General features: G+C 36.3%; 1 protein-coding gene across 5 annotated transcripts in view; it reads left to right on the top strand.

The window, feature by feature from the left end:
• anks1b (ankyrin repeat and sterile alpha motif domain containing 1B) overlaps positions 1–23,514 on the top strand; it is a 184,575-nt gene that overhangs the window by 92,475 nt on the left and 68,586 nt on the right. For all 5 annotated transcript variants that reach the window (XM_044107729.1, XM_044107728.1, XM_044107731.1 and 2 more), the window contains 2 exons: positions 1,716–1,872; positions 11,370–11,506. In XM_044107729.1, coding sequence (XP_043963664.1) covers positions 1,716–1,872; positions 11,370–11,506 — 294 coding nt within the window. The remainder of the gene's footprint in view (positions 1–1,715; positions 1,873–11,369; positions 11,507–23,514) is intronic.

Genomic DNA, 23,514 nt, shown 5'->3' with positions numbered 1-23,514 from the left:
CAGTCTCAAAGTGTAACCAAATTCAACTTTTATTTAGCATAAAGATTAAATGTTACTGGAACAGTTCTTCCAAATAATGTGTGATTTTATGTGATTTAAGTCAATACAACTTTTTGTTTCTCCACTTACGGCTCCTTGTCTCCTGTTACGTCTCTGCTGGCTTTGAATATTGAGAAACAGATTTTCTTTTTATGGAAAATTCAGGTTGGATAGTGTTTGTGCAGTCTTACTGCAGATTGCCAATTTATTTTAGGTCTACACTTTGAGGTCGTTTTAATTCATGAATATGGTTTTATCTAAGACTTTCTGACGTAGCTCTGGCTCTATGTTGAGGTTCATTGTCCTGCTGCAGGGTGAACGTCCGTCCTGGTCTCTCATCACTTCCTATAAACTTTAACCTTTGTCATTTTTTCTAGATGTTTTTCCATAAATGCTAGATTTATATAGTGCACATCTAAAGATTTCCTTTCTACAGATTCTCCCATCTTCTAGATTTTTTTTTTATATAAGTATCAGAGAGACGGGGGGATAATTCAAATGCATTCCACACTTAAAAAAAAAAAGGCTTTTTAACAAAAAGTTAATAAAAAAAATGAAATCTGTAATTTTCTCTTCACTTTTATAGTGGTCCGTTCAATTTGGTTTATTTTGCACCATGTCGTCTCAAGGCACTTTACATAAAAATGGTCATATCTATCCAATCATCCAAACATTTCAATTGATCCTAGTGATCAAACAGTGCAAGAAAGTTCAGTTCATTTCTCAAATTTATAAAAGTTTATGGAGAATTGATAGTTTTATTTTAATATGTCAGCTAGTTTTAACGTATTTGAGAAAAAACTTTCTGCTATGTGTTTGCATGTGTCATATAGCAAGACATTGTGTCATTTGAAAATGTCAGTATTGGATGCTTTTGGAGATAAGTTTCATAAATGTGTAAAGAAAAATCTAATTGAGAGTCAAACTGCTTTAGTTGCTTTCTGGAACAAAAAGATGTTTGGATGTTTTCTCGTGCCTTTATCTCGGGTTTTGGGGAATTTGTGGGATTTGTGCTTTGTGCTTCTTTTTTTGTCGAATCAAAGCATGTGATGAGATGAGACCCTGAAGCGATTCAAATATCACCAGACATGTCTTTCATCTGTTTAAGCAAACCCTCTGAAGCTTCAAACTTTAATTTTCTATGTTTATTTTATCTTTCATGATCAGATTAATCATATTTGAAAAGTGCATACATTTGCTGATGATGTTGGGAATATCACAAAAAAGGAAAAAACAAAAGTTTTAAAAGACAGAGGAGAGTTGAAACCTTTTAGATGAACTCTGATGTTTCAATCTTAGAGCCTGTAGCTGGATGGAGAGTTTACAGAAGTGAGGCGTTTGGCTTGTTTTTAAAGGATTGACCCTCAGAGAATCACCTGAATGCACTCTTGCTCTACTGTCTGCTCTCATCTTGTTTTTTTGAGCCAGATTCACTTTTAAATCAGCAATCATCGCCATGATCCATGTTTCTGCTTTAGTTAATGACAGGCTACAGTATGTGCTGTAATTGGAGGTGCTCCTGTGGTAAATGGATGGAGTACACGTGTTTGTAGCCACCAAAGTGCTTGAAATAAATGGTGGTGGAGAAAAGGCTCCCGGGAATTGTCCTGGTTCCAGCCCTGATATGTTTTAGGGAAACAGTCAAACATTTCTGTGTTTTCCTTGTCTTCATCCAGGATTTTAAGCATTCTGCTGAGCTGGTCACCTCTCCGTCGTTGGATGTTTTCCTGCCTGAAGACGAGGACAACCCGTACGAGTCCGTGACCACCGCCGTCACACGCAAACCCTGCTCCCTCGAAATCAACCACCGGCTCAACGTCTGCGCCCGCAACGGTAAGAAAAACCGCTTTGTGATTTTTCTGTGTCTCTTCCGCAATTAAAAGCACAGCAACGAATGAATAGGACAAATATAATGCCAGGTGTACCATCAATCACGTTTTGTATTTTAGAGTTTTAGGATTTAAGAAAAGCTTAGTTTGTTTAGGTTTTTTTCTATCTGTGCTATGTAATTTTGACAAATAAACATAAGAAAAAACACCTAAAAGAACACCTAAATTTAGTAGCAAAGTTGATGCAATCTAAACATGCTGTATGCGTGTGAAATATTTATACATTTATGCCTTTTGACTCTCTGCACTCAGGTGCTTAGCAGATATAGAACTAACCTACAGGAGTTTTGAAGCCGTGTTAAGTAAAAAAACAGGTGATGAGTGTCGCTCTTTTGGTTTCCCAACAATAGTTGTTGGTGTTTTTCCTCAACAGAAATATTTCCGCTTTTTTAAAGCGTAGAACGAAATCTTGTAAGTTTTTCTCTGTTCAACTGATTCTGTGCAGCAATAACTGAGTGATATTAGAAAATATTTTTAGAAATCATTATATTTTCCACTGTTTATCAGTGTATCACTTCTGCAGTTGCACATGCAAACGACCTCATTCAGGGTATAACTGATTTCAATTTGGACGTTTATGCAACATGCTTTATTTAGAACAACAGCTGTAAGATGTGGTTTATCTGACTGAGACTGAGACTTCACCATCACACTTTTCTGCCAGAAATTATACTGACATCAGGATCAAACAATAGAAAAACATTTTTTGAGAACCCGGGACTTGGAAAAGTCAATAGATATTGCAAATGCATAAATATATGCTTTCATCTTTAATAAATGATTTTGCTGGATATCCACAAAGTTTGCTTGTTGGGCTTAAATTGCTCCTGTGTTAAACCAAATGTGGTTCATGTGAGGAGGAAAAAAACAGAAGGAGTAAATAATTTTATGGAAAGAGGATGTGAAATCAACATCTTGAGCAAATATGCTCTATTGAAGAACTAGTGTATACAACTAAGCCTGATGCAAGTTGTGAAAATCACAGAAATTCACAGTGGGAATAGATGGAAAGCAGCTAAAGGTGTAAGAATTTTGCTCACTGCTAGTGAAGTTAATATTAAAGTGATAACCTTCGTGACAGCAGTTAGCATGTTTACTGCACATCACAAACACTCCCCATGACTTTGAAAGAAGTGGTTTAGAATTTTCTAACTTCCTGTGGTAGCTGACGTTAGCTGCACCGCTAACGTCAGCTTGTTCATAAAAAACATAAATAAGCAGCTGTGTTATTTAGTTTCATCCTACTCTACATCGTGCTCCAGCTACAATTTATCAGCTCGTTGAAAATATTAGCATAAAGCTGCTGTGTTCTGCAGCGACCACAAGGGGGCGTTACATTGCAGCTAGATCAATTGCTAACATGAAGCTTAGAATAAAAAAAAAGTTATTTAGTAATCAAACCAAGTGCAGTTACACTTAATTACTCACCTGCTGGATGCTAGTTGGGATATTAAGTTAAAAAAGCTATTTTGAAAATATTTTTTGAGCTATTGTCTTCAGATATTAGAGTTGGACTTGCTCTGAACTCTTCCTCCAGCTTTAACTTTCTCTCTACTTCCTGTTTGCTCGTCACGTTTTGCCTGCTTCATTGTAGTTTTGGCACCCACAATGCACCCTTCCCCTTTTTCGCTAGTCTCCCGCAGCAAAGCTACACACTGCAGGTTGTCAGGGCAACTGCATCCCTGGCTGGTGAGTCACCTGTATGTTGCCATGGGAACTGTATTGGTAGTGACATATCAACCCCTTCTTCCTCCCTCCCATCAGCAGAGCAGTGAGAGGCTACCACCGAGGGAAGCCTCGCCCCGTGTTTTTTTTTTTTTTTTGTGTTTGGGTCGGGGGCCGGTTTCGTTTTGATTGGCTGAAGAGTTGAGCCACCGGTTCACAGTCAGCGGCTCAAGTGCGAGAAGCTGAATGCTGGGTGATTTCTGTCAGTTTGAGAATCTGTTGGTGGAAAATTGCTCGAGTGACGTAAGTGAGCTGTGTGGGTGCTGTTTGTTCGTCTCTCTCTAAGTGCTGTCTTACCTGACCAAAAGGTTGGGATGGGGGGGGAAGAGAGAATGAAAGAGTCGAGCCTGAACTCCCTACATCTGATGTGAAATCTTTCTGCCTGCATCCACTCCATAGTGGAAGAAAAACAGGGTTACTGCAGTTTGTGCATTGAGCTGGTGAAGTTTGGGAGCAGCTTTTGGCTGATCCTTTTACATAAATTTGAACTTGTGACACTGCAGGATGTAAAGTCTTGGATTCCTGCTCTGAGCTCAGTCATATACCTGGCAAACTTGACAAGGATGTGAATCAGTGTCTTTATCTTCCCCTGAGAGGAAGGATGTGATGACTGGAGCACAGAGTCATTGGGTCTGAGATGAGAAGCAGAACGCAGAAACTCGATGCATTTCAATTCAAACTTTGTTTCCAATTGACCATATTTTTCTAAACAATGTTGGTCCACACATATCCATATATCTGGGGAAACAAACACACTTTTATGTATTTTGGCCTTCAGCCACTTAAAAATTCATTTTAAAATAACTGAAAACAATTATTTATTAAAACCTCCATCAAAGTGGAGATTTAAACAAACTTTGGGTTTCTGTGCCTACATGGAAAAACTGAGATTTAGTGTCTCACGCATTATATTCTGTGACAAATAATGCACAAATATATTTGACACAGTTCCCATTGGACGTTGTCTTGTGTTTATTTAATCTTAGACTCTAATATGCTATTTAAAAGTAGTTCAATCTACATATTTATCCACATAAATGAACTTCCTGGTGTCATGTTTAACTCCTAACAGGAAGTTATTGTTGTTTTGAAGCAACCTGATTGGATGTTAGCTTTGTGCCACACTGCCCCCTATGGGTTTGGCATACATAAAGCGACAATAAGGAGTGTTTTTGTCTGAGTTCATGTGAATGAAAACTTTTCTGAATCAAATTCTGTGTATAAGATGTTATATTTTATATCACGTGTCAAACTCAAGGTTGCGGGAGACAAATCCGTCCCGTCATAGCTTTTTATGTGGCCCTCTAAACTCCAGACACCAGGAATGTCAATCAGTCTATCCAGTTTTTCACAATTTTGCAATCGTGGAAATTTACAGACCCCTGCAACTTTTTGCACTAATGTATAATTGAGAGTTTATTGAAAATTTTTCTCAAGGCAGCACTATTTATTTAATTTTATTACCATTTCCTCAGTCTTACTTGATGTCAAGTAGTAATTGATATGGCGAGTAGCAAAAAGTCACATTTACTGTCATATATATTTGTCATAAATATTTCTGGTGGCTCCACAAAATCAGTGATTTTGATTTACAACCAGATCAGTGTGAAAAGATGTTCAATATTATTTAATTCTAAGTACTTAATAAAAATGAGTTTGAGACCCCCGTCTTAAACGATGTGACAGAAATATGTGCTTTTGTCAAGGTTGTGTGTTTACAAAACCTTAGTCTGTAAAGATAATAACTAATAACAGGCCAACACAAAACAGTGCATAATGTTAAGGATACCATACATTATTTTCAAACCTTTTTGCAAACAAAACAAATAAAGTGTGCAGTGCATTGTTATGAGGCAGAAGGAATTCGTCTGGAAGGCACTAAAGCTAAACCTACACATTTATTCCACTTCATAAAATAAACATCTGAGCCAGCCACAGTCCATGAAGCAGTGGTTTAAAGTTTGCAGCAGCTCCTCAACACTAGGTGAGATTATGCATTGCAAGAAAAAAAGCACAAAAAAAAGTACAATATGTCTGAAGTGATTAAGTTTTGACATTGACATTCGTGTAAAACAACAAAAAACCTTTGATTGGAACTTCAATATTTGAGGTGAATATTTTCTGAAATGCCCCATCTAAATGCTTCTGTGCTGGTGGAGGGTTTTCTGCAGGTGTTGCCTTCAGCTGCATTGTCACAGCGCTGCAGGCTGAGAGTCTCTGAACCTCTTCTCTGCCTCAACAATCAAAGCAGCCTTATTGTATTCTCTGTGGCTCAGTCCAGCAGCCTCTGAAACAGCAGAGACCTGTTGTCTCTGCACTTCCTAAGCTTCTCAAACCTGCCCTACCTTGGATGCTGCAGTATTTATGGGAATGTTGCATCCCACTGCACCACATGTCCTCCCACTTCATAGCCTGTCACTCCTAAAAGGCAATAAATGGAATTATATTCTTTGTAATGCCGCATATATTGGGAGAGTTTTTAGCCTAATCCTCCAACTCCATGAGTTTTAAAGCAGTCATTAAATGAATTAAGCATGGATTATACTTGCTGCATGGGATGAATTTATTTAAAACAAGAGGATCTGTTTTTGCTGCACTGCTTGCCTGCAGATGCCGTCAGCCCTAATTAACCACAATCTCTTCAATTATTTCACATGCACACAGTGTAATGTTTGCTGTCCAAGTTAAGATTGTTGTGCATTTTTCAAAATGAAGCACACAACCTTAAATAGACAAGTTGGCTTGGTGATTCATTTCTGTTCTCATCTCATTTTCACCAAAGAATTGAATATCTTAGATAATATTTTTGAGTTGCAAATATTGCTATTCATATTTCCACTCATTGTAGTTAAATGATGACTTCTATACTGAAAAAGCAGCATTAAGGAAACTTGTATATCTGTCCACATACATGAATTGTGTTTAATTCCTATCAGGAAGTCGTTGTTGTCTTATGTTAATTATAATTATGTGAAATGTCTAACTGGCCAACTCAGAGCAGTGCATAATGCTAAGATGAAAGAAAAACTAAACATGATTTTCAAACATTTTTGCAAACAAAAATGTTTAAAAAAAACAAGACATTCTGCGCCTCTACAGCGCTCAGTTCAGGGATCCCTGGAGCCATTTTTAGTCTAAGGAGGATCAATGATTACAAATACCTTAACATTTAAAAGTAAGATTCGGGTGAACATATTTACATCAAATCCCCAATTTCCCTTATTAATATTTGGTTAAACATGCTTTAGCTTATTGCATTTGAGCTATATTATTTTTATGGCAACACTTTTCTAGTGAAGTTCTGGTTGAATATTTGAGGATTTTATCTTTTTATCTAAATTTTCGAAATTTTAACACTGAGATTCACCATAAGTGAGACCAAGACTATCCTTCCATTGCTGGAGTGTTTCTAAAAAACAAATTTTCAAAGGTAAAAATTTCCACTCAGGTCTTTGCAGTTGTTAGTAGTTAAAATGTTAATGAATAAAGACTCTATCACCCACATGAACTTTCTCTTGCACGTCTCTGTGGTGGATAAAGCGCCGATGCTGCTGCTTCTCAGCTCATTTATCCCGCTTTGGTCGACACTTGCGGCTCAGTCAAGCTAATGGCAGCTTGCAGTCGCTCTGGGCTCTGACATTAAAAGTGTTTGGGTCCATTGACTTGTCGGAAGAAAAAGCAATAAAGTGTTGTCTTCTCTGACAGCCAGAGGAAATCACTGTGGAGAACTGTTATGCACACAGCCACACTCTCACACTTTTAGTTTGCATTTTTACTTTGTTTTTAATTGCATTTCAATTAAGTGTACACTTTTAATTATGTTGAGTTTGTTTTGGTTGTTTGCACTAATCTAAGTTTAGTTTAAAGTTTTCCTTAAACTTTTTGTACATTTTCCTGACTTTAAATCTTGTTTTGAGAAAGTATATAGATGGAAAAAAACAGTGATTTTTGTTTTTTCTTTTTGTTTTGCCCTGAACTTGATCAAACACCAACTGTAAGATGCAGAGAAGATCTGTGTTTCGGCTCACATGCACAAAGAGTGAGCATGTAAAGTGTTAGAGCTGCACAGCAGCAGATGTGACAGCCTGAAAAACTCATCTCGACAGGATTCATCTTGATGGGCACATATGAAGGCAGCATCTGATGAAACACTTGTCAGAACCAAACGCTCACAAACACACGGAAATGTTGAGAAATATAAGCCTGAACCATTTGAAGCTTTTGAATGTTTTACAGTTTACTGGGATGCATTCTGAGACTTTGAAGCTTTCCTAGGAAATTTGTATGGATATACTTAAAGAGAAGAGTTTTGGGAACTGACCCTGTTAATTACTTGTAGCGGTTTGGAGAAGAATTTACGGCTTACATCTTTAGGAATCAGAGATGTTCAGCCTGTGAGTGAAATTCATTGTGTGAGCAACCAGACTGATAATTTTCTCCAGGCATCATATCTGGATGCCATCTAGATTTTTAGTATATTGGATATAAGAAACTCAGTTAAAATGTCAGGTTTATGGATTGTAAAAGTTTTAGCATAAAACAAAATTCTTGCTAAACTTGCTAGCATAACTTTCATTCAAATCAAATCAAACTTTATTTGTATAGCACATTTCAGCATCAAGGCATTTCAAAATGCTTTACATCAAATCAAACACAAAAACACAATGCAACATAGAATCAACAATAAAAACAATATCAAGTCAGATTCCGTCAATAAATTTGCAATTGATTACGTTTCAAATACAACTCTAAACAAGTGGGTTTTTAGTTGAGATTTAAAGGAAGACAGTGTTTCAGCTGTTTTACAGTTTTCTGGAAGTTTGTTCCAGATTTTTGGTGCATAGATGCTGAATGCCGCTTCTCCTCGTTTAGTTCATTGTTGTTTTGTTGTTGCTGTCTGGCTTTTGGTGTAGCGTTGTGCCTTTTTCATTTTGGCAACCCTTCTGGGCCACCGTATAAATGAGTAAAGTTCAGAAAACTCTCACTCAGAGAGCTGAACTTTATTTGAGGTCAGAACATAGCATTTTTTATTTTTATTATTATTATTTTTTTAACTAAGGATGACCGAATGCTCCAATTTAATCAGTTTAACCAAATGGTGATGTTCGTTTTGTTATGCTCACACATGATGGGTGGCACGTTAAAGGAGGAAAGTTTTTCTTGGTGTATACACTTTTGAGATCCATGGACATGTTTTTATTTTTTGTCTGTTTGAAATAAATAAATTTATGACTTAGTGGAGGGATAAGGTCTCTTGTCGAGCTCATAGTTGTTTCTCTCTGAGGAGTTAGAAGTTATGTGCAACAAGTGATTTCTGCTCCTCTGCTTTGGTTTTTGATTGAGTTTTTTTAAATCTTTTTTTATTTTGAACACATTCATCTACTTATTTTCTCACTGTTTCACACACATATAAATCTTATAGATAAAAACTGTATAGTTCCAAATGCTCAAATAAGCACTTTGTCGTTGGGGAGGAATGCGTGTATTTCCCAGGAGTGAACCCCTGGCAGATCTGATGGAAATACAGTTGCACACACACAGATCCATCATCAAAAGCCTCAGTGTTGACAGGCTTATATATGCAACAATAAAAGCTTCAATCTCTATATTTATCCCTTTGCTGCTTCCTTCCTTTTGTCTCGCTCACATTTTGCCAGTTTTTATTTTCTGTTTACACCCACTTTAATCATTGATTCAGTCCCAGTCAGTTGCTGGATGATTGTCTGTCTACTTGTGGATCTTTGAGTGAAACCACTGCATGGATTTGGATTTAATTTCAGTACACAGGGCAGATCACACCAGGACCACTTGCTTAGTTTGTCGTTATTCAGCGTTTTTGAGGACCTTTGAGTTTAACCTTCATTGTAAGTGTGAAGAAGAAACCTTTCTTCTATAAAAAAGGAAGAAAATCTTAAACCTTTCCACAGAGAATGTAGACAAAAACCAGGACTTCTGAAATAATGTTTTTCAAAGCAGAGGCGTATCAGCTTTATTAATTTTGGAGCCGTTCTTTTGATATTTTTTTAAAATAAAAGTCAAACTTAACATGTATCCTTCAGTTTCACAATCATTCACTATTTTGTTTTGGTCCATCTTCTAAAATCCCCATAAAAAGATTTCTTTTTGGAGGGATAAAATGACAAAATGTGAGAAATCCGAGCAGTGTGAATACTTCTGCCGGGGACTGTAAACAAACTTTATCCTTGAACTTGCATCAGATTTCTGAGGTGCTTTCACCGACAGCAATGTCGTTGTGTGTGAATCTTTCTAGCTGGGTATCAAACCATAATTGGATGATACTCTGACCTCTGATTGGATCTTTGTTGGCAGGTAGCAGCTGACAGAAAGCTGCAATTATATTTGTGTATGTACGTCACCACCTCTGCCGACAGTATTGCAACAAAGTAGATCGGTTTGCTTTTTGTGTTTTCCTGCAGATTTAAAGAGTCTCTGACTATTTTATCACCAGTCTCTCCTGTCCTTCTCCCATCTTCGCTCTCATCTGCTGTTAAATGGCCGTACACTGGGGAAATTAGCTCCGGAGTCATTGGCCACACACGCCAAGACATCACTGTACTGTGCAGCACTCATATTGTCCTCCTGCGGTTGTTGCTATGGCTTTTCAAATTACAGAACATCTCCTCACCACAGCCTTATGCTACCATGCCTGTGATTGCTGGTGTAGTGGGTGGAAGTATGCAAGACGCCAAGTGTAGAACTGAACTCCTCGATTTTCTGTTCCGACCCGGTCCACTCAACACTTCTCTGCTTACCAACGCAGCTGGTTCAGTTTCACTCTTACTCCTATTCAGAACTGAAATATACAGAGCAGAAACAACTGTTTTATAAATAATACAAAATAAACTTAATATGTGCAATATTTAGTTTTCAATTCCTTCAGTGTCAAATAAGGTCTTATGTTTGAAGATGTAGAAAATAAGAATCTTTGAATCTCTTTATCAGGTTCAAGAGTTCTCAAACTTGATGTAGATTGTGCTAATTTTGTCTTTCATTTTTGAAAAATGTATATATTAACTTTATTTGTTAGCACTTTCAAAGAGAAAATAAATACGCTATAATATTAAAACAATACAGTAATTAACATTAAATCAATCTTAAGCATAAGTGTTTGTTAATTTTATTAAAATTTGTAATAAAATACTTATGGTGTGTTCACACCAAACGCGTTACGCGTGTTAAAAACGTATGCGACACTTCAAATTACGTTTTATTTCCAAGATGAAGAAAACTAAGGTTCATTTATGATTTGTTATTGTTAATACAATGCAGTAATTTTCTCCTACTCATTTGCTTTACTCCATATGGATAAATATACCTGACTATCATCAGTAAAACACTGGAATACAGTAGCATTTCTCCTAAATGTTTCCACCACAAGAAACCTATATCTTGTATCTTGCAGCTAAATAACGTTAACACGTGTGGGCATTAAACCAACTTTCTTGAATTAAATTCTCAGTTCAATGCCACACAAAGCAGACAGGTTTACTTTTTTTTAATCGTTTCCATTCATCATTAGTTAAATTCTTTAAAAGCTTTAAAGGTTTGGATGGATGCTGTTGGGTACGTTCCCAAACAGCTGCAACTTAGGCTTTATAATAATTTAGGACAATATAGTTGAGAGAGAAATTAAAACCTCAAACAAATCTTTGCTTTGTCTCTGTACCTGCTTTTGACTCTTTCTTTCGGTCCAAGGTCACTCGTCCCATGCAGCCGTAAGCGAGGAGGAGCACAGTAACCATGACAACTGCTCAACGGGCCCCACACCGGACTGCTCACCCCCTTCCCCTGACACGGCCCTGAAGAACATCGAGAGAGTCATCCGCCCACAGGTGAATGAGCGCTCACACACTAATGAATGCGTTGTAGGTCACTTGATGCATTATTGAGCATCCCTGCATCCTCCCACAAGCAACTTATACACACACACACACACACACACGCACACGCCCACACACACACACAGACAAGTTATGATATATTGTTTCATCTGCATGTAGTTCAGTATTATTTCTAGAAGTCTGAAATATTCTATCTGTTAAATATGTTTGTCAGATATTTGATAAAAGCAAAAACCAAACAGTTCTAACTTACCGTGAAACATTTGCAATCATGAACGAACATCTGGCTGCTTAACGTGAGTTTTAAAGAAGCGGATGTGAATGGTACAAGCATGCGGAACATCATCTGAGAAACACAATCTGAACCTAATGGAATATAAATCTAATAACAGATTTATGTGGGTTTTTTTTACTACTTTGATAAATGTATTATTTTCATTTCTAAGACTTTGTTTTGGTCAAATATTAAGTCAATTACCGTCCTTGTGCAATATTAATCTCTGCGAATTTTTGAAATTTAGTTTCTTATTTTTCATTTCCTGTAAACCCATTCTTAGGCTTTCATCTCCATCTGAAAAGGTCATATTTTATAGGACATATATAATAATGTTTTTCCCATTTCCTTTTGTTATGTTTGGGCTAGTAGCTTGACATTGTTAATCTCCTTGTGAAATACGCTGAAAAGCTTGAAAAACGCAAATGCAAGAAAGACAAAATGCATACAGGACATTGAACTCATCAAAACATAGCATCTGCTGACTAAGTAGAGAAATTATTTTTGTGATTCTTCTCTAGTAAAGAAGAGGAATAAAAACAAATGTTGTCTAAGATCAGTAATTTGGAGACCTAACAAACAAGCATCCTACCAAGGTTTTAAAAGCTTACTCAGGTGAGCCCAGTACTGTTGGTTTTTAGAAGAATTGCATTAAAAAAAAATTCTGGCTTCATTCAAATTGGCATCATAACATTTACTCCAATTCTGACCAACATTCTTAACTCTGCAGTTGTTTTGTAAATCATACAATTAGTGAAAGGAAGTAGCTGGCAGTCTCACTTTTCTACACAAATTAAATCAGTGTTTTACTAGTCACAATAAAACTTGTATGCCTTGTTTTCAGTCTTTATAAGTTTATCTATACTTATTTGTGTCTCATAATCATTCATTTATGATAATAATTTGGTTTCCATGGTAGAGATGTGTAGCTCCAAAACCTTTTTATATCAGAAAAATGTTTTAAAATTACGAGCTTGGAAAATGTTGAAAATTTCAGTTCAAACCGTCAAAATGTTTACGTTTCCCAGCACTAGAATATAAAGAAAACCACTCTTTCATTATACTAACTATGGCAGTTAGTAGTTTATTTTATGAATTAGTTATCCAATAAATGTAGTGTAGAGAAATATATAGAGTGATCCAGAGGGAAATGTACGTGCATGAAAGCATAAAGCTGAACAAAAGATGCAATGTGTTGAAGCAAATTCTAAATATTTTTGTCCAGCATAGATCACTGCTGCTGCCTTATTAGGCTCATGCGACTGCAGAGTAGATTGCCGAGTTGTTTCCAATCATGAATAACTCATTTGAAACTCAGCAATTTAAATGCAACAAGTCGGCCTCGTTAGTGACTCCAGCTAAATTTATTCCTCTCACTCCCGACTCTGAGTTGGTAGTATCATATACCGAGGAGCTTCACGGATGTTTCACACCTTGATAATTAAAGGCAGTTGTTTTCTCACTGAGAGGATGATGTGACATAATACGAAAAAAAATAAATAAAAGCCCAACTCCACTCCCTGTTCACTGCAGGGAGTCATAATCAGACTGTTAAACACTGGAGCCTGATAAATAAACTTTAATGAGCTGCTTGAGATTGATGCAGAAATGATGGAGGTTTTAATTATTAATGAAGTCACTTATTTTTTTTTAAACAGTTTGAATAGTTTCTTATCTCAAAAAGCCACATTTTCCCCTCATATCATTTACTCTGCCATATTTAAAAACCAGCAGTTAATATGTTCACTAGAGATGTACCGATCCGATATCAATATCCGTATCGTTCCAAATTTTTTAGAACATTCTAGATCAGGAAACGATTATAATGATGATGGATTATTATGTGCCTGATCCATAAGATCAAATGTATTCAGTGTAATTCTGTTTTATTATTTACTTTACATTAGCACCTGCAACCTTTGCCCAGGTTCCTCTTGAAAATGAGATCTAGATCTCAATGGGGTTAAATAAAGGAAATAAATAATAAAAAAAACTAAAGGAAAAATTATATTTTTAATTCTTAATCACACTTTCTGAACCATTTAAAAGAAGATTTGTTGCAGTTTAATTTAAAAGTTTGACCAAGTTAGTCAACATATTGTTTTTGTCCAATTCAGTTTCTTTATTATTTATTTTACATTGGCTGTTATACTCCTAATTGCTCTGACTAAAAAATATAAAGTTGTTTTTAAATGTTTGGCCAAACTAAAGTTTACGTTTAATTTATTTGACTCAACAAATAAATTTCTAATTTAGTAATTTTTTTTTCTGTGCTTGAAAAAGAAATTTTTTAAGACCGTTCAGCGCTGTTTTTATGTATTGGCCGATATTAAACCTCAGATTTCAGTATCGATATCGGAAGAGAAAAAGTGTATCGGCGCATCTCTCCTGCTAATATAGCATCTCTAATTTCTCTTTAAAATCTTTCTTTTCCCGTTGCTCCTTTTTTCTTGAGTACATGTGAACTAGTTGTGGGACAAGTGTGAAATGTTATATCTAATATTTGCAGATCAGTCAATTAAGACAATTTATAGGCGGAATTATGGAAAAATTACACCTAAAATTGTTGCACTCAATTATTTTCAAGAGGAATTTTTAGGTTTGTGATGTAATATTGACATGAAGGAGCTTGTTAACATGAACCACTTCCCTCATCTTGAGTAAATCGTTTAAATTTCCCAATAAGCTCCACCTTCTCCTCTCATGTGTTGTTCTCCCACCCGGACCTGACTTTGGCATGTGAGCTAATGTGTGCAGAGGGATCACACGCCGTGCCCAGCAGGCCGCTGTTCAGCTCGAAGTGTGCATAATCAAGAAGCAGCACAGTTCAGTTTTATATCTCGTAATTAATACTCAAGAATTCATTTCATCTGATTTTAGTGCTCCCCCTGGCAATTTCTCCACTTCATAGTTGCAGCAAACGCAACTCACAGATAAGAAAACAAGAGCTTCTGTATTTATTTGGATGCATAGAATGTCTCACTGTAGTGTAGTAGCATCCTGTAGGCTTCTGGCTTTAATGTATAAATATTGATAAGGTGCTGTAAGACCGCCAGTAAAAATCCAGATTTCATAGCAGCTTCTGAACAGGACGACTTTTTAATGAGGATTTGATTCAATTATTTGCTCATAGTCAGACTTAAATACTCATACTACAGGATGTATCATTCGGTTTCCACTAAAAGCTGACGTATTTTAAGACTGAGAGCAAAATCCAGCAAAATTGAGAGAACACCAGCCACTGACTTTAAAAGCAAACATGATCACACAGGCTGTATTGCTGCGATCCAGATTCTTCATGTTTTGCTCACTTTTATGTCTTTATCCTTTGCCTCCTGTCCAAACTGTCAGCTGGACTTGTCAGATCTCTAAAGGCTCACACTCTGAGCCCGCTTGAATGCGAGACGCTGAGTTGAAAGGCACAGAAAGAGCGGAGGGTTTTAGATGATTGTACAACATCATGGGGTTATCATCCTCATGCCCACTGGCTCTGTGTCCTACTTTCCTGGCTCTGTGAATCATTTGAAAGGAAAAACCCCTTTTTTTGCTCATGGTGCAGTTTCTGATTACAGGGAGCGCATGATAAAACTCGTGTCCTCTATCGTCTAATAAGATGCCAAAATCAATCTGCATTTTTATGTATGAAAATCTTGATCTTCAAAAATGTTGCAGCATTAATTTTTTTTCCTGTTTTGTTGGGTTAAAAATACAGTTTTTAAAACTTTTATTATCAAATATCTTCAAAACACCTTTGAAAGTTGTAGAAGGAGACTGGATAGCTTGAAAAAATTAGAATAAAAGTAATTGTAAGTACATAAACAAGTTAGAGGGGCTAAATTATGGACTCAGATCTCACTGTAAAGACTACAATCTTTTTTATCCTTGAGATTTCCTGAAATAAAGTGCTGCTCTGGACTTGTTAACTTCACAATCCAGTTTGGTTAGAAAACATAATCAGAATATCGGTTAGTCACTGATTTGCAAACTTATACAGGAATCTTTAAAAGGGACGAGCTAAACTGTCATTTTTTTGTTGCCTTTATTTCAATGTTTTTCATAACATTGAAAATCAGCTTCATGAATATTTCTTACATGAGATACTAGCATCTGAAACACACATTTCTTTACTTATTTATGCTTTTATTCTACTTTTATTGTGTCTTTTGTCTCCTAAAACAGGGAACAGGCAATGCACAACCAGTAACTATTTAGATTTGGCTGATTGTCAAAGATGAAATCATTCAGTGAGTTCGCTAATGCAGATAAGATCCTGACTGCTGCCAAAAAATAAAGTTTGAAAAATGTCTCAAACTTTCCTTTTAAATGTAGTCCATTAGGTTATGTTGGTATAAAATCTCATGTATTATTTAGTAAAGGATGAAGTGAAGAAAAATATATATAACAGCCCAAATAAATAAAAAGTATTCTAGCTGAATACTTGGAGTCAGATTTGACTTATGAGGGGAGATGAATCAAAAGTATAGCTGCAGCACCATTTAAGTCTATTTGTGTTTTTAATAAAGAAGAGCGTTTAATCTTACTTGTAGATTTATGCTGCAGTCTGTTGTGCACACTTTAGAAAGAAGTAGCTACATAAGCATTGCCACGTAAGAGCAGATCCAGTGGCGGTGTGATTGAGTGGATAAGCCGCTCTGATGCATGAATACTGAGATGCACACACTCCAGTGGAGTGGAGATGAGGCACAACAGCTACAGGCCCGTCCTGAGGGGCAGAGATAAGATATTTGTGCAGAGGATATATCAACACAGATCACTGCATGTGACAGAGGAGTCACATAAATTTTAACTTTACCCGATTATATGTCAGTTATTTACTTCATTAAGTTAAGATGAGTCTTTCTAAAAAAAAAAAAAAAAAAACTAAGTTGGTGACTTCTGGCTAGGGTTATTCAAGTAAATTTGGGAATATTTGAATGCGCTCCACACTTTTAAGATTTGTGTTTGTAAATAATGAAATACCTTTTACTTTTACTGTTGTACTTGTGTTGGTCCTAGGTTTAAAATGCCCATAAAACGAAATTTGTAGTTGGTATGGTTCAAACTGTCTGAATACTTTGAATCAGAGTCACATTTATTGGCCAAGATTGTGTGCAGAAACAAGAAATTAGTTTGAATAATAGAGACATTACATATAAATAAATAAATAGTACAGACATGAATGTGTCCAGGAAGTGTGGGGTCTGCAGAGATGTTAGCTTATGACCTTTTACAATCCCTGAATGGAGGACGGGTCTAATAGTCTGTTTGCCTTGTGTCTCCTAATTGTTTTTTAAAATGTAAAATTTCCTCAGTTTCAGGACTGAATTTAATATTCCAGTCTACACTCATATAGTGATATTCTTTCACTTAACCTTTTCCGTGTGTTTTTCTGATTTATTTGGAGTATTGCTTTCCATGTGGGTGTAAGTAGACCTTTTTTGTGTTTGTGTGCACAATTCAAAACAATCTGCTTTCCCAGCCTTTGCCCACCCCATGAGGAAAGGCCGGGGTCGTTCGCAGCTAATTGAACAGACTAATGCTGAAAGCTCTCCAGTGGGAGTTAAACTTCTGAGCTGTTTCCTGGCATTTCCCACCCGTGTTAAAGGATTTGTGTGTAGCATTTTGATGATTTCAACAAATCAGGGGGGCTCAAACACATCATTAGTTTTGAGCTGAGAGATTTGGTATCCTCAGCCGGCCTCTGTGCTGCATTTTGAAATATTTGCTGCCATAAATGTGGAGGGAAAACGGCTTCACTGCTTGATTGGAGATCATGCCTGTAAAAAGTATTCACCACATTTTTATTTTTTTTTTTTGGCTTTTTGGTCCAAACTTTAATGTCCAAGTTAAAACACTTCTACAAAATAATCACAATTAAATAAAAAGGTAAAACATTAAATAGTTGATTGCATAAATATTCATCCATTTCAAGTGACATGTCCACACACTTTGCTGTAATTTTAGGCACAGATATTGATTTAAAGGGGCTGAATATTTATGCAGTTACTATTTTTGTGAAAATCAGTTTCAAGTTTTCTGTAGACTTGTCAGAAAAGCCTAATTTTGTTGTTGTTTATTGATTTGTAAAAGTAATAAAAAGTTTAACGAAGGAGGTGAATTGTTTTTACTGGCACTGTAAAAGCAAAATACCAAATACTACTTGATGAAAAATGAGGAATAATTTTGTTAGAGTAAAGGGGATTAGCAATTGAATTTTGAGTGTGTAAACGATGGCAATGTAGTAATTTTTATGGTAACAAATCAACCTTATAAACTCAGGTACAGTTTTCTTATTTTTTAAATAAATAAATCTATAAAAGGAACGAATTTGTTCTGATTTTAAGCATAAATCCTTCGGTTTGGGAATGCTCTTATGTTTATTTTACTGCAAAAAACAACCTGATTTTTACAGAATGCAGCCAAAAAAGGAACACGATGACTGGGATTACTGGACAAAATGAGACTAAAATACACCATCTTGTTTCCCGCAGTCGTAGTGTTAGTCATAATGAATGACTTGAGTAATCGGAGACTAGTTGTCATGAATGATTCTAACTTATTTTTAATCAGAATGGGGGAATTTACAAAGTGGATTTATGTAAACGCAACACAAACTGTTTTGAACTACATGAACTGATTTTTCTATCCAAACCAGAAGACAAATCCGGTTGTGTTAAGGTTTATTTTATTTCTGGTAACTGAATTAATAACCTTGGTAGTAAGTGTTTTTTTGTTTTTTGTTTTTTCATAAAAAACTAAGAGAACATTTTTGTATCGTGGCTCAAAAATCAGAATGTTTTTTGATTATTTGGGAGGTGAGAATATATCAAGTGATTAGACTGCACTGATTTTGCATTTAGTGTTAAGATTTTTTTGCATTTAAAAATCTTAACACATTTTTTGTTTAGATAAAATGTGGCATATGAGTGGACAAAGGTACTTGAAGCAATATTAATCAACATAGCAAAATGAAACTTAATAAACATCCTTACAGATGAGAAAAATAGAAATGTCTGCATGTTTTTTGTGGTTGTGTCAGAACAGAAGAAAATGATACGGACAGAAAACAAACCACCTGACAACAAAAGACATGAATAACAATTCGTATTCAGCCTAATTAATTTTAATATAATCAGTCGGGAAGTTGGCCCGTCATCTAAAAATATCAATTACAGCCATAACCAAGAACATAATTACCTTTCAGTCTCGGACTCGTGTTGTTTTACAGCTGGCATCAAAGGGGAAGTAATTGCAACAGCATTGAGTTAAAGTAAAAGTGTCTTTTAGAGATGCAAGATAAATCATGTTTCTAGAAATATCTGAACCACTGATCAGCGTAATTTTATTCCAATAATTCCATTCTTCATACGTCAGCAACAGTTTACTTTACTTCATTTTTCCTTGAGCTTTTTTAAGTCGGCGTTAATTGAGATTTTGAAGGTGTGTGAAATTTATTAACGCCCAGACTCATTAGAAAGACGTCAGACATGTTTTCCCCCAGCGGATGCTGTTCCAGCTGAGGAAAAAGGTTTCTTCTGAGGCTGATCTGTGTGTGTTCTGCCTCTGCATCTGTGTCTAAGCTCATTAATCCCCTTCCAATCGGCCGTGACATGTTCATTAGCCTGCTGCCCGTTTGCATTGTTAATGCCAGGCTTTATCCGGAGCTCCAGTGTGTTTTCTGGTGTATACATGTGTAGTTTAATAAGCTCGAGTCCAGAAAGAAGATGTAGAGGCCAAGTGCACAGACAAGGCTGATGAGTGCTGTAATAAAGAGAAGTTGAAGTTGCTATTGAACTCGTTAAACATCTCGGAGGAAAAACTCTGGAGTGTTGAGCTCCTGCTGAAACGTGGCAGGAAACGGCAGCTGAGTCACCGGGTTGAACGATGTTTGATTTCAAAGTAAACATCACAGAGTGAATTAGTGATCAATTTATTTCTTTTCTAATAACTCTTCATTTGCATCTGATCATTACTTTTTCAGATGTCATAGAGCTTCCTGATATAAATAATATTTGCAAAACTATCTGGAAATCTTCAGCTTCACGTTTTGTGACGTTCCAACCACAAACTTTCATTTATTCCACTGGATTTTTTGCATTAGACTTAACTGTACTTTGGAAACATGATGTGACATAAATGTAAAGTGCAATGAAAATGAGTGTCACCCCCTGAGTCTGGACTTTAACTAGGCCATTCTAACACATCAATATGATCTAATCCGGTCCTGTTAATCTCTGGTTGTTGGTTTGTGGTTGTTATCCTGCTGGGAGGTGATGGGTTTTTTTTTTGCCCTTTTTTGGCATCCAACATGTTTTCTTCCTGCTTTTACCCCAATACACTGCAAAAACACAAACTTTTACTCAGTATTTTTGGTATAGTTTCTAGTTCAACTATCTTACTCCTTGAAATATGACAAAACTAACTTATAAGCAACTTTTCAACAAGATACAGGAGCTTGTTTTTTTTGTCAAAAGTTTTTTAATATTGATGAAAAACTACTTGTTTCATTGGCAGATTATTTCACTTATAACAAGACATTTTCCCATGTTATGAGTGAAATAATCTGTCAATGGAAGCAGTACTTTTTTGTCAATATTAAGAGAATTATTTTCTTAAAACAAGCCCCTGTTTGTTGCTGAAAAGTTTTGTCTTATTTCAAGTGTAGTAGGATATTTGAACTAGAAACTAGAATACTTGGTAATATTTTGTTTTTGCAGTTTAAATGTTGCCATCATTTTCAATAAGGTTCGCCCTCATCTACTGAAGAAAAGCACCCACAGCATGACGCTGACATCACCATGCGGATGGTGCATTCAGTATGATATACAGTTTTGCCTGAAAGGCAAAAAGTTCAACTTTGACTCATCGGACTTGAACACCTTATTTCTTGTCTCCTGATTTGTAGCAAACTGAAGTAATTTTCTACTTCTCCTGTGTTGCATTACATGATATATCAATATTTGTGGCTGTACCATAACAAAATGTGACAAAGCTCAAAGGGTGGGAATACCTTTGAAAGGCCACTGCGTCTGTGTTTCCTTTGGTAAACCGAGTAAAGTCCAATAAAAGATTAATGGAATAAAATCCTGTTTTTGACAGCAGGCTTGTGTATCCTCCTCCTCTCTGCCCACTCAGGGTGATTCCCCATTGGCCTCATATATCATTGTCATTATTCCCTGATGCCTCTCTGCATTGTTGGGCTCTTGTCTAGTTGATGCATTGGACCTTTAAACATCCCTGCTCTCCTGCTGGTTGCTGCTGCAGAAGTGTTATTCTCCAAAAGGGACAGAGAGTTGTAAAATAAAAAAAAATTGTGGAGTTTATTGCTGTGCTGGAACATCAAGCTGTCTTTGATTTGTCTCTGTGTTCTTGTATTACATTTTAAGTGTTTTGATTTATGGCAGATGACAGACTGGAATTGCAGGATGAGGTGTTGTTCTGAATTTTCAATTATTTTGAGCTCCGTGCTGTTTGTGGGTCATGTTTTTGAATTTATCCGTCTCTTCTGAAGATTGTAGAGATTATAAGAAAAGGATGAGTGTTGTTTGGTGCAACTTAGTAACACTTTGCTGCTTTCCTTGATTAAAAGAGGATTATTCACAACTGACTGGCAGGGACTCAAGTTACTAGCCAGTTTTTCAGCACATCTCTGTTGAAGAAAAACAATGTTTTAATTAAATTAAAATTCAAACCTATTTAGGATTTAGATATTTTTGTCTGTACTCATTTTCAAATGCCTGGTAATTCTTTCTAGAAGCCGACACGTATTCTTCAGCGGTCAGTCGCAGGCCAAACATTACTTAGACTAAAGATTTTCCTCTGTGGACTTTATGTTAAAGGAAAATGACATGCAGTGTTTTCGCTTCATTTTAAATTCTTCATTCTTCATTCTCTTCATTCTTTGTTCGTCAAAAATGGAAGGTCAAACATTGATTGGGAGAAACATCCATTTCACTTTAGGCCGATGTTCAACACAGGTTAAAGGTAGACTCTGACTGATTGAAGGAGCACTGCAAGAGGCATGTCTGAATTTATCAAGTACATGTCCTTAAGTGTGCGAGTGTGCGAAGCCTTTAATTGATCGTACAGCACAAGGAATAATGTTCATTTGTTTGGTTCTATCAGCTACGGTTTGTGACTTTTTCTCTTTTCCTACTGGAGTGTTTTCTTCTGCTGAGATGTTAACGATTCATAAATCATATTTCCTTCAGCCAGCTTCTTACAGTTCAGACACGAACATCAACTCTCCATGCTGCCCGTTTGGCTTTTATTTCTTTTCGTTTCCAGGTTTATTCCTATCAGTTTTTCATGCCCTGATGCTTTGATGTCTCCCATGGTCTATCTGGATGTGTCCCCTGTCAGAATCTTTCTTTTTTTTTTCAAAACGATTAACACCTTCTGCAGCTCTCCATGAGGATTTCACTTCCACAAAGGTTTTTATAATCCTTTCCCGTGAAGGCTTTCAATTGCTTTTTTAACTGCAGGTCCTTTTTAATACTTGCATTTGTTTTAGAAAAGCAATTCCTTGACTTAAACTGGAAACTGTGCCACCACAAAGCCAACTTTCAGCTGTTGAAAGAAAAAGCTTTGTTTCTTATCTGTGATTTCAGATTTTATACCCATTTAAACCAAGTTATGGTAGCTTGAAAAGCAAATAATCCAGCCCAAACAGTCAAACAACATTCAGCTGTGTGATAGATTTTGATATAAGACTGTCCATAAAGCTAGAAAATATTTCCATAATGATATAACTCCTTTTTCATTAGTATAACCCGTCTTCTCAATCTTTTTATCTGTTCTCCATTAATCCTTCACGTGTCTGCCCTTCATATCAATAACACTCATCCCTTGTTTCTTTCCTGCTCTTCAGCTTTCAGTATCTTCCTTTCAGATTCATCACTGTCCCTGGGTCATCCTCCTTTCTTTGGTTTTTAAGTTTCAGTCCATCTAAATGTCCTATTTTAAACGGTTCCAGTAGAAGAACGTCCTCTCCTGATCCTGTCTTCATTTTCTTTCCTCCCTCGAGTCACAAAAGAGACCCTGAAGGTCTCGTGAAGGTTGTTGCATTTCCGTCTTTAAATGTTTCAGGGTTTTTATTTTTCCGCGGCGGTTTAGCATATTGATTCGTGACACACGCGCCAGCAGGGTTTTAACTGTAAGAGCTGTTTTTTAAGGCACAGCAGCAGGTTCTTGGGAGCTGCAAATACTTCATTATGTAAGACGTGTTTACCAGATGCCAATTTCATTTGTCTTCATCTTTGCTGCTGCTTTCTCTGATGTAAATTAGATCTCAGCTGTTAGTGCATTTTCGCTTCTTTGTTTTCAGTCATTTCCTCTCTGGTTCTTCATCTTTTTCATAAAGCACAAATATTGAGATTCTCAAGCATTTTAGTTTGAGTAAAGACATTTTGCACGAAAGATCTACATTTCAGAAAGTTTGCTTGAGCTGATGTTTGACACCAGAAATGTTACCTAACAGTTATTAAAATTTCATTGTTGAGTCTACTAGAGTGTTGAATTTCAGCTGTTTACGATCAAAGTACGATGGTTAAATGACTTTCAGAGCTGCTAATCCAAATACAGACTCCATTTATATCTAGTTTAAGCATATTGCACCAGAACCACATCGCTTTTGTAGTCCTCAACGTCGTGCTGAGGGAATTGAGGGAACATTTTTTGTTGTTTTCCTACTGTTGAGCATGCTGATATTTGTTTGACAGGGTTT

Source organism: Gambusia affinis, linkage group LG23 (genome assembly GCF_019740435.1).
Source record: "Gambusia affinis linkage group LG23, SWU_Gaff_1.0, whole genome shotgun sequence".
Taxonomy (NCBI): domain Eukaryota; kingdom Metazoa; phylum Chordata; class Actinopteri; order Cyprinodontiformes; family Poeciliidae; genus Gambusia; species Gambusia affinis.
The sequence above is the reverse complement of the archived record's forward strand: the minus strand, read 5'-3'. Positions and strand labels throughout refer to the sequence as shown.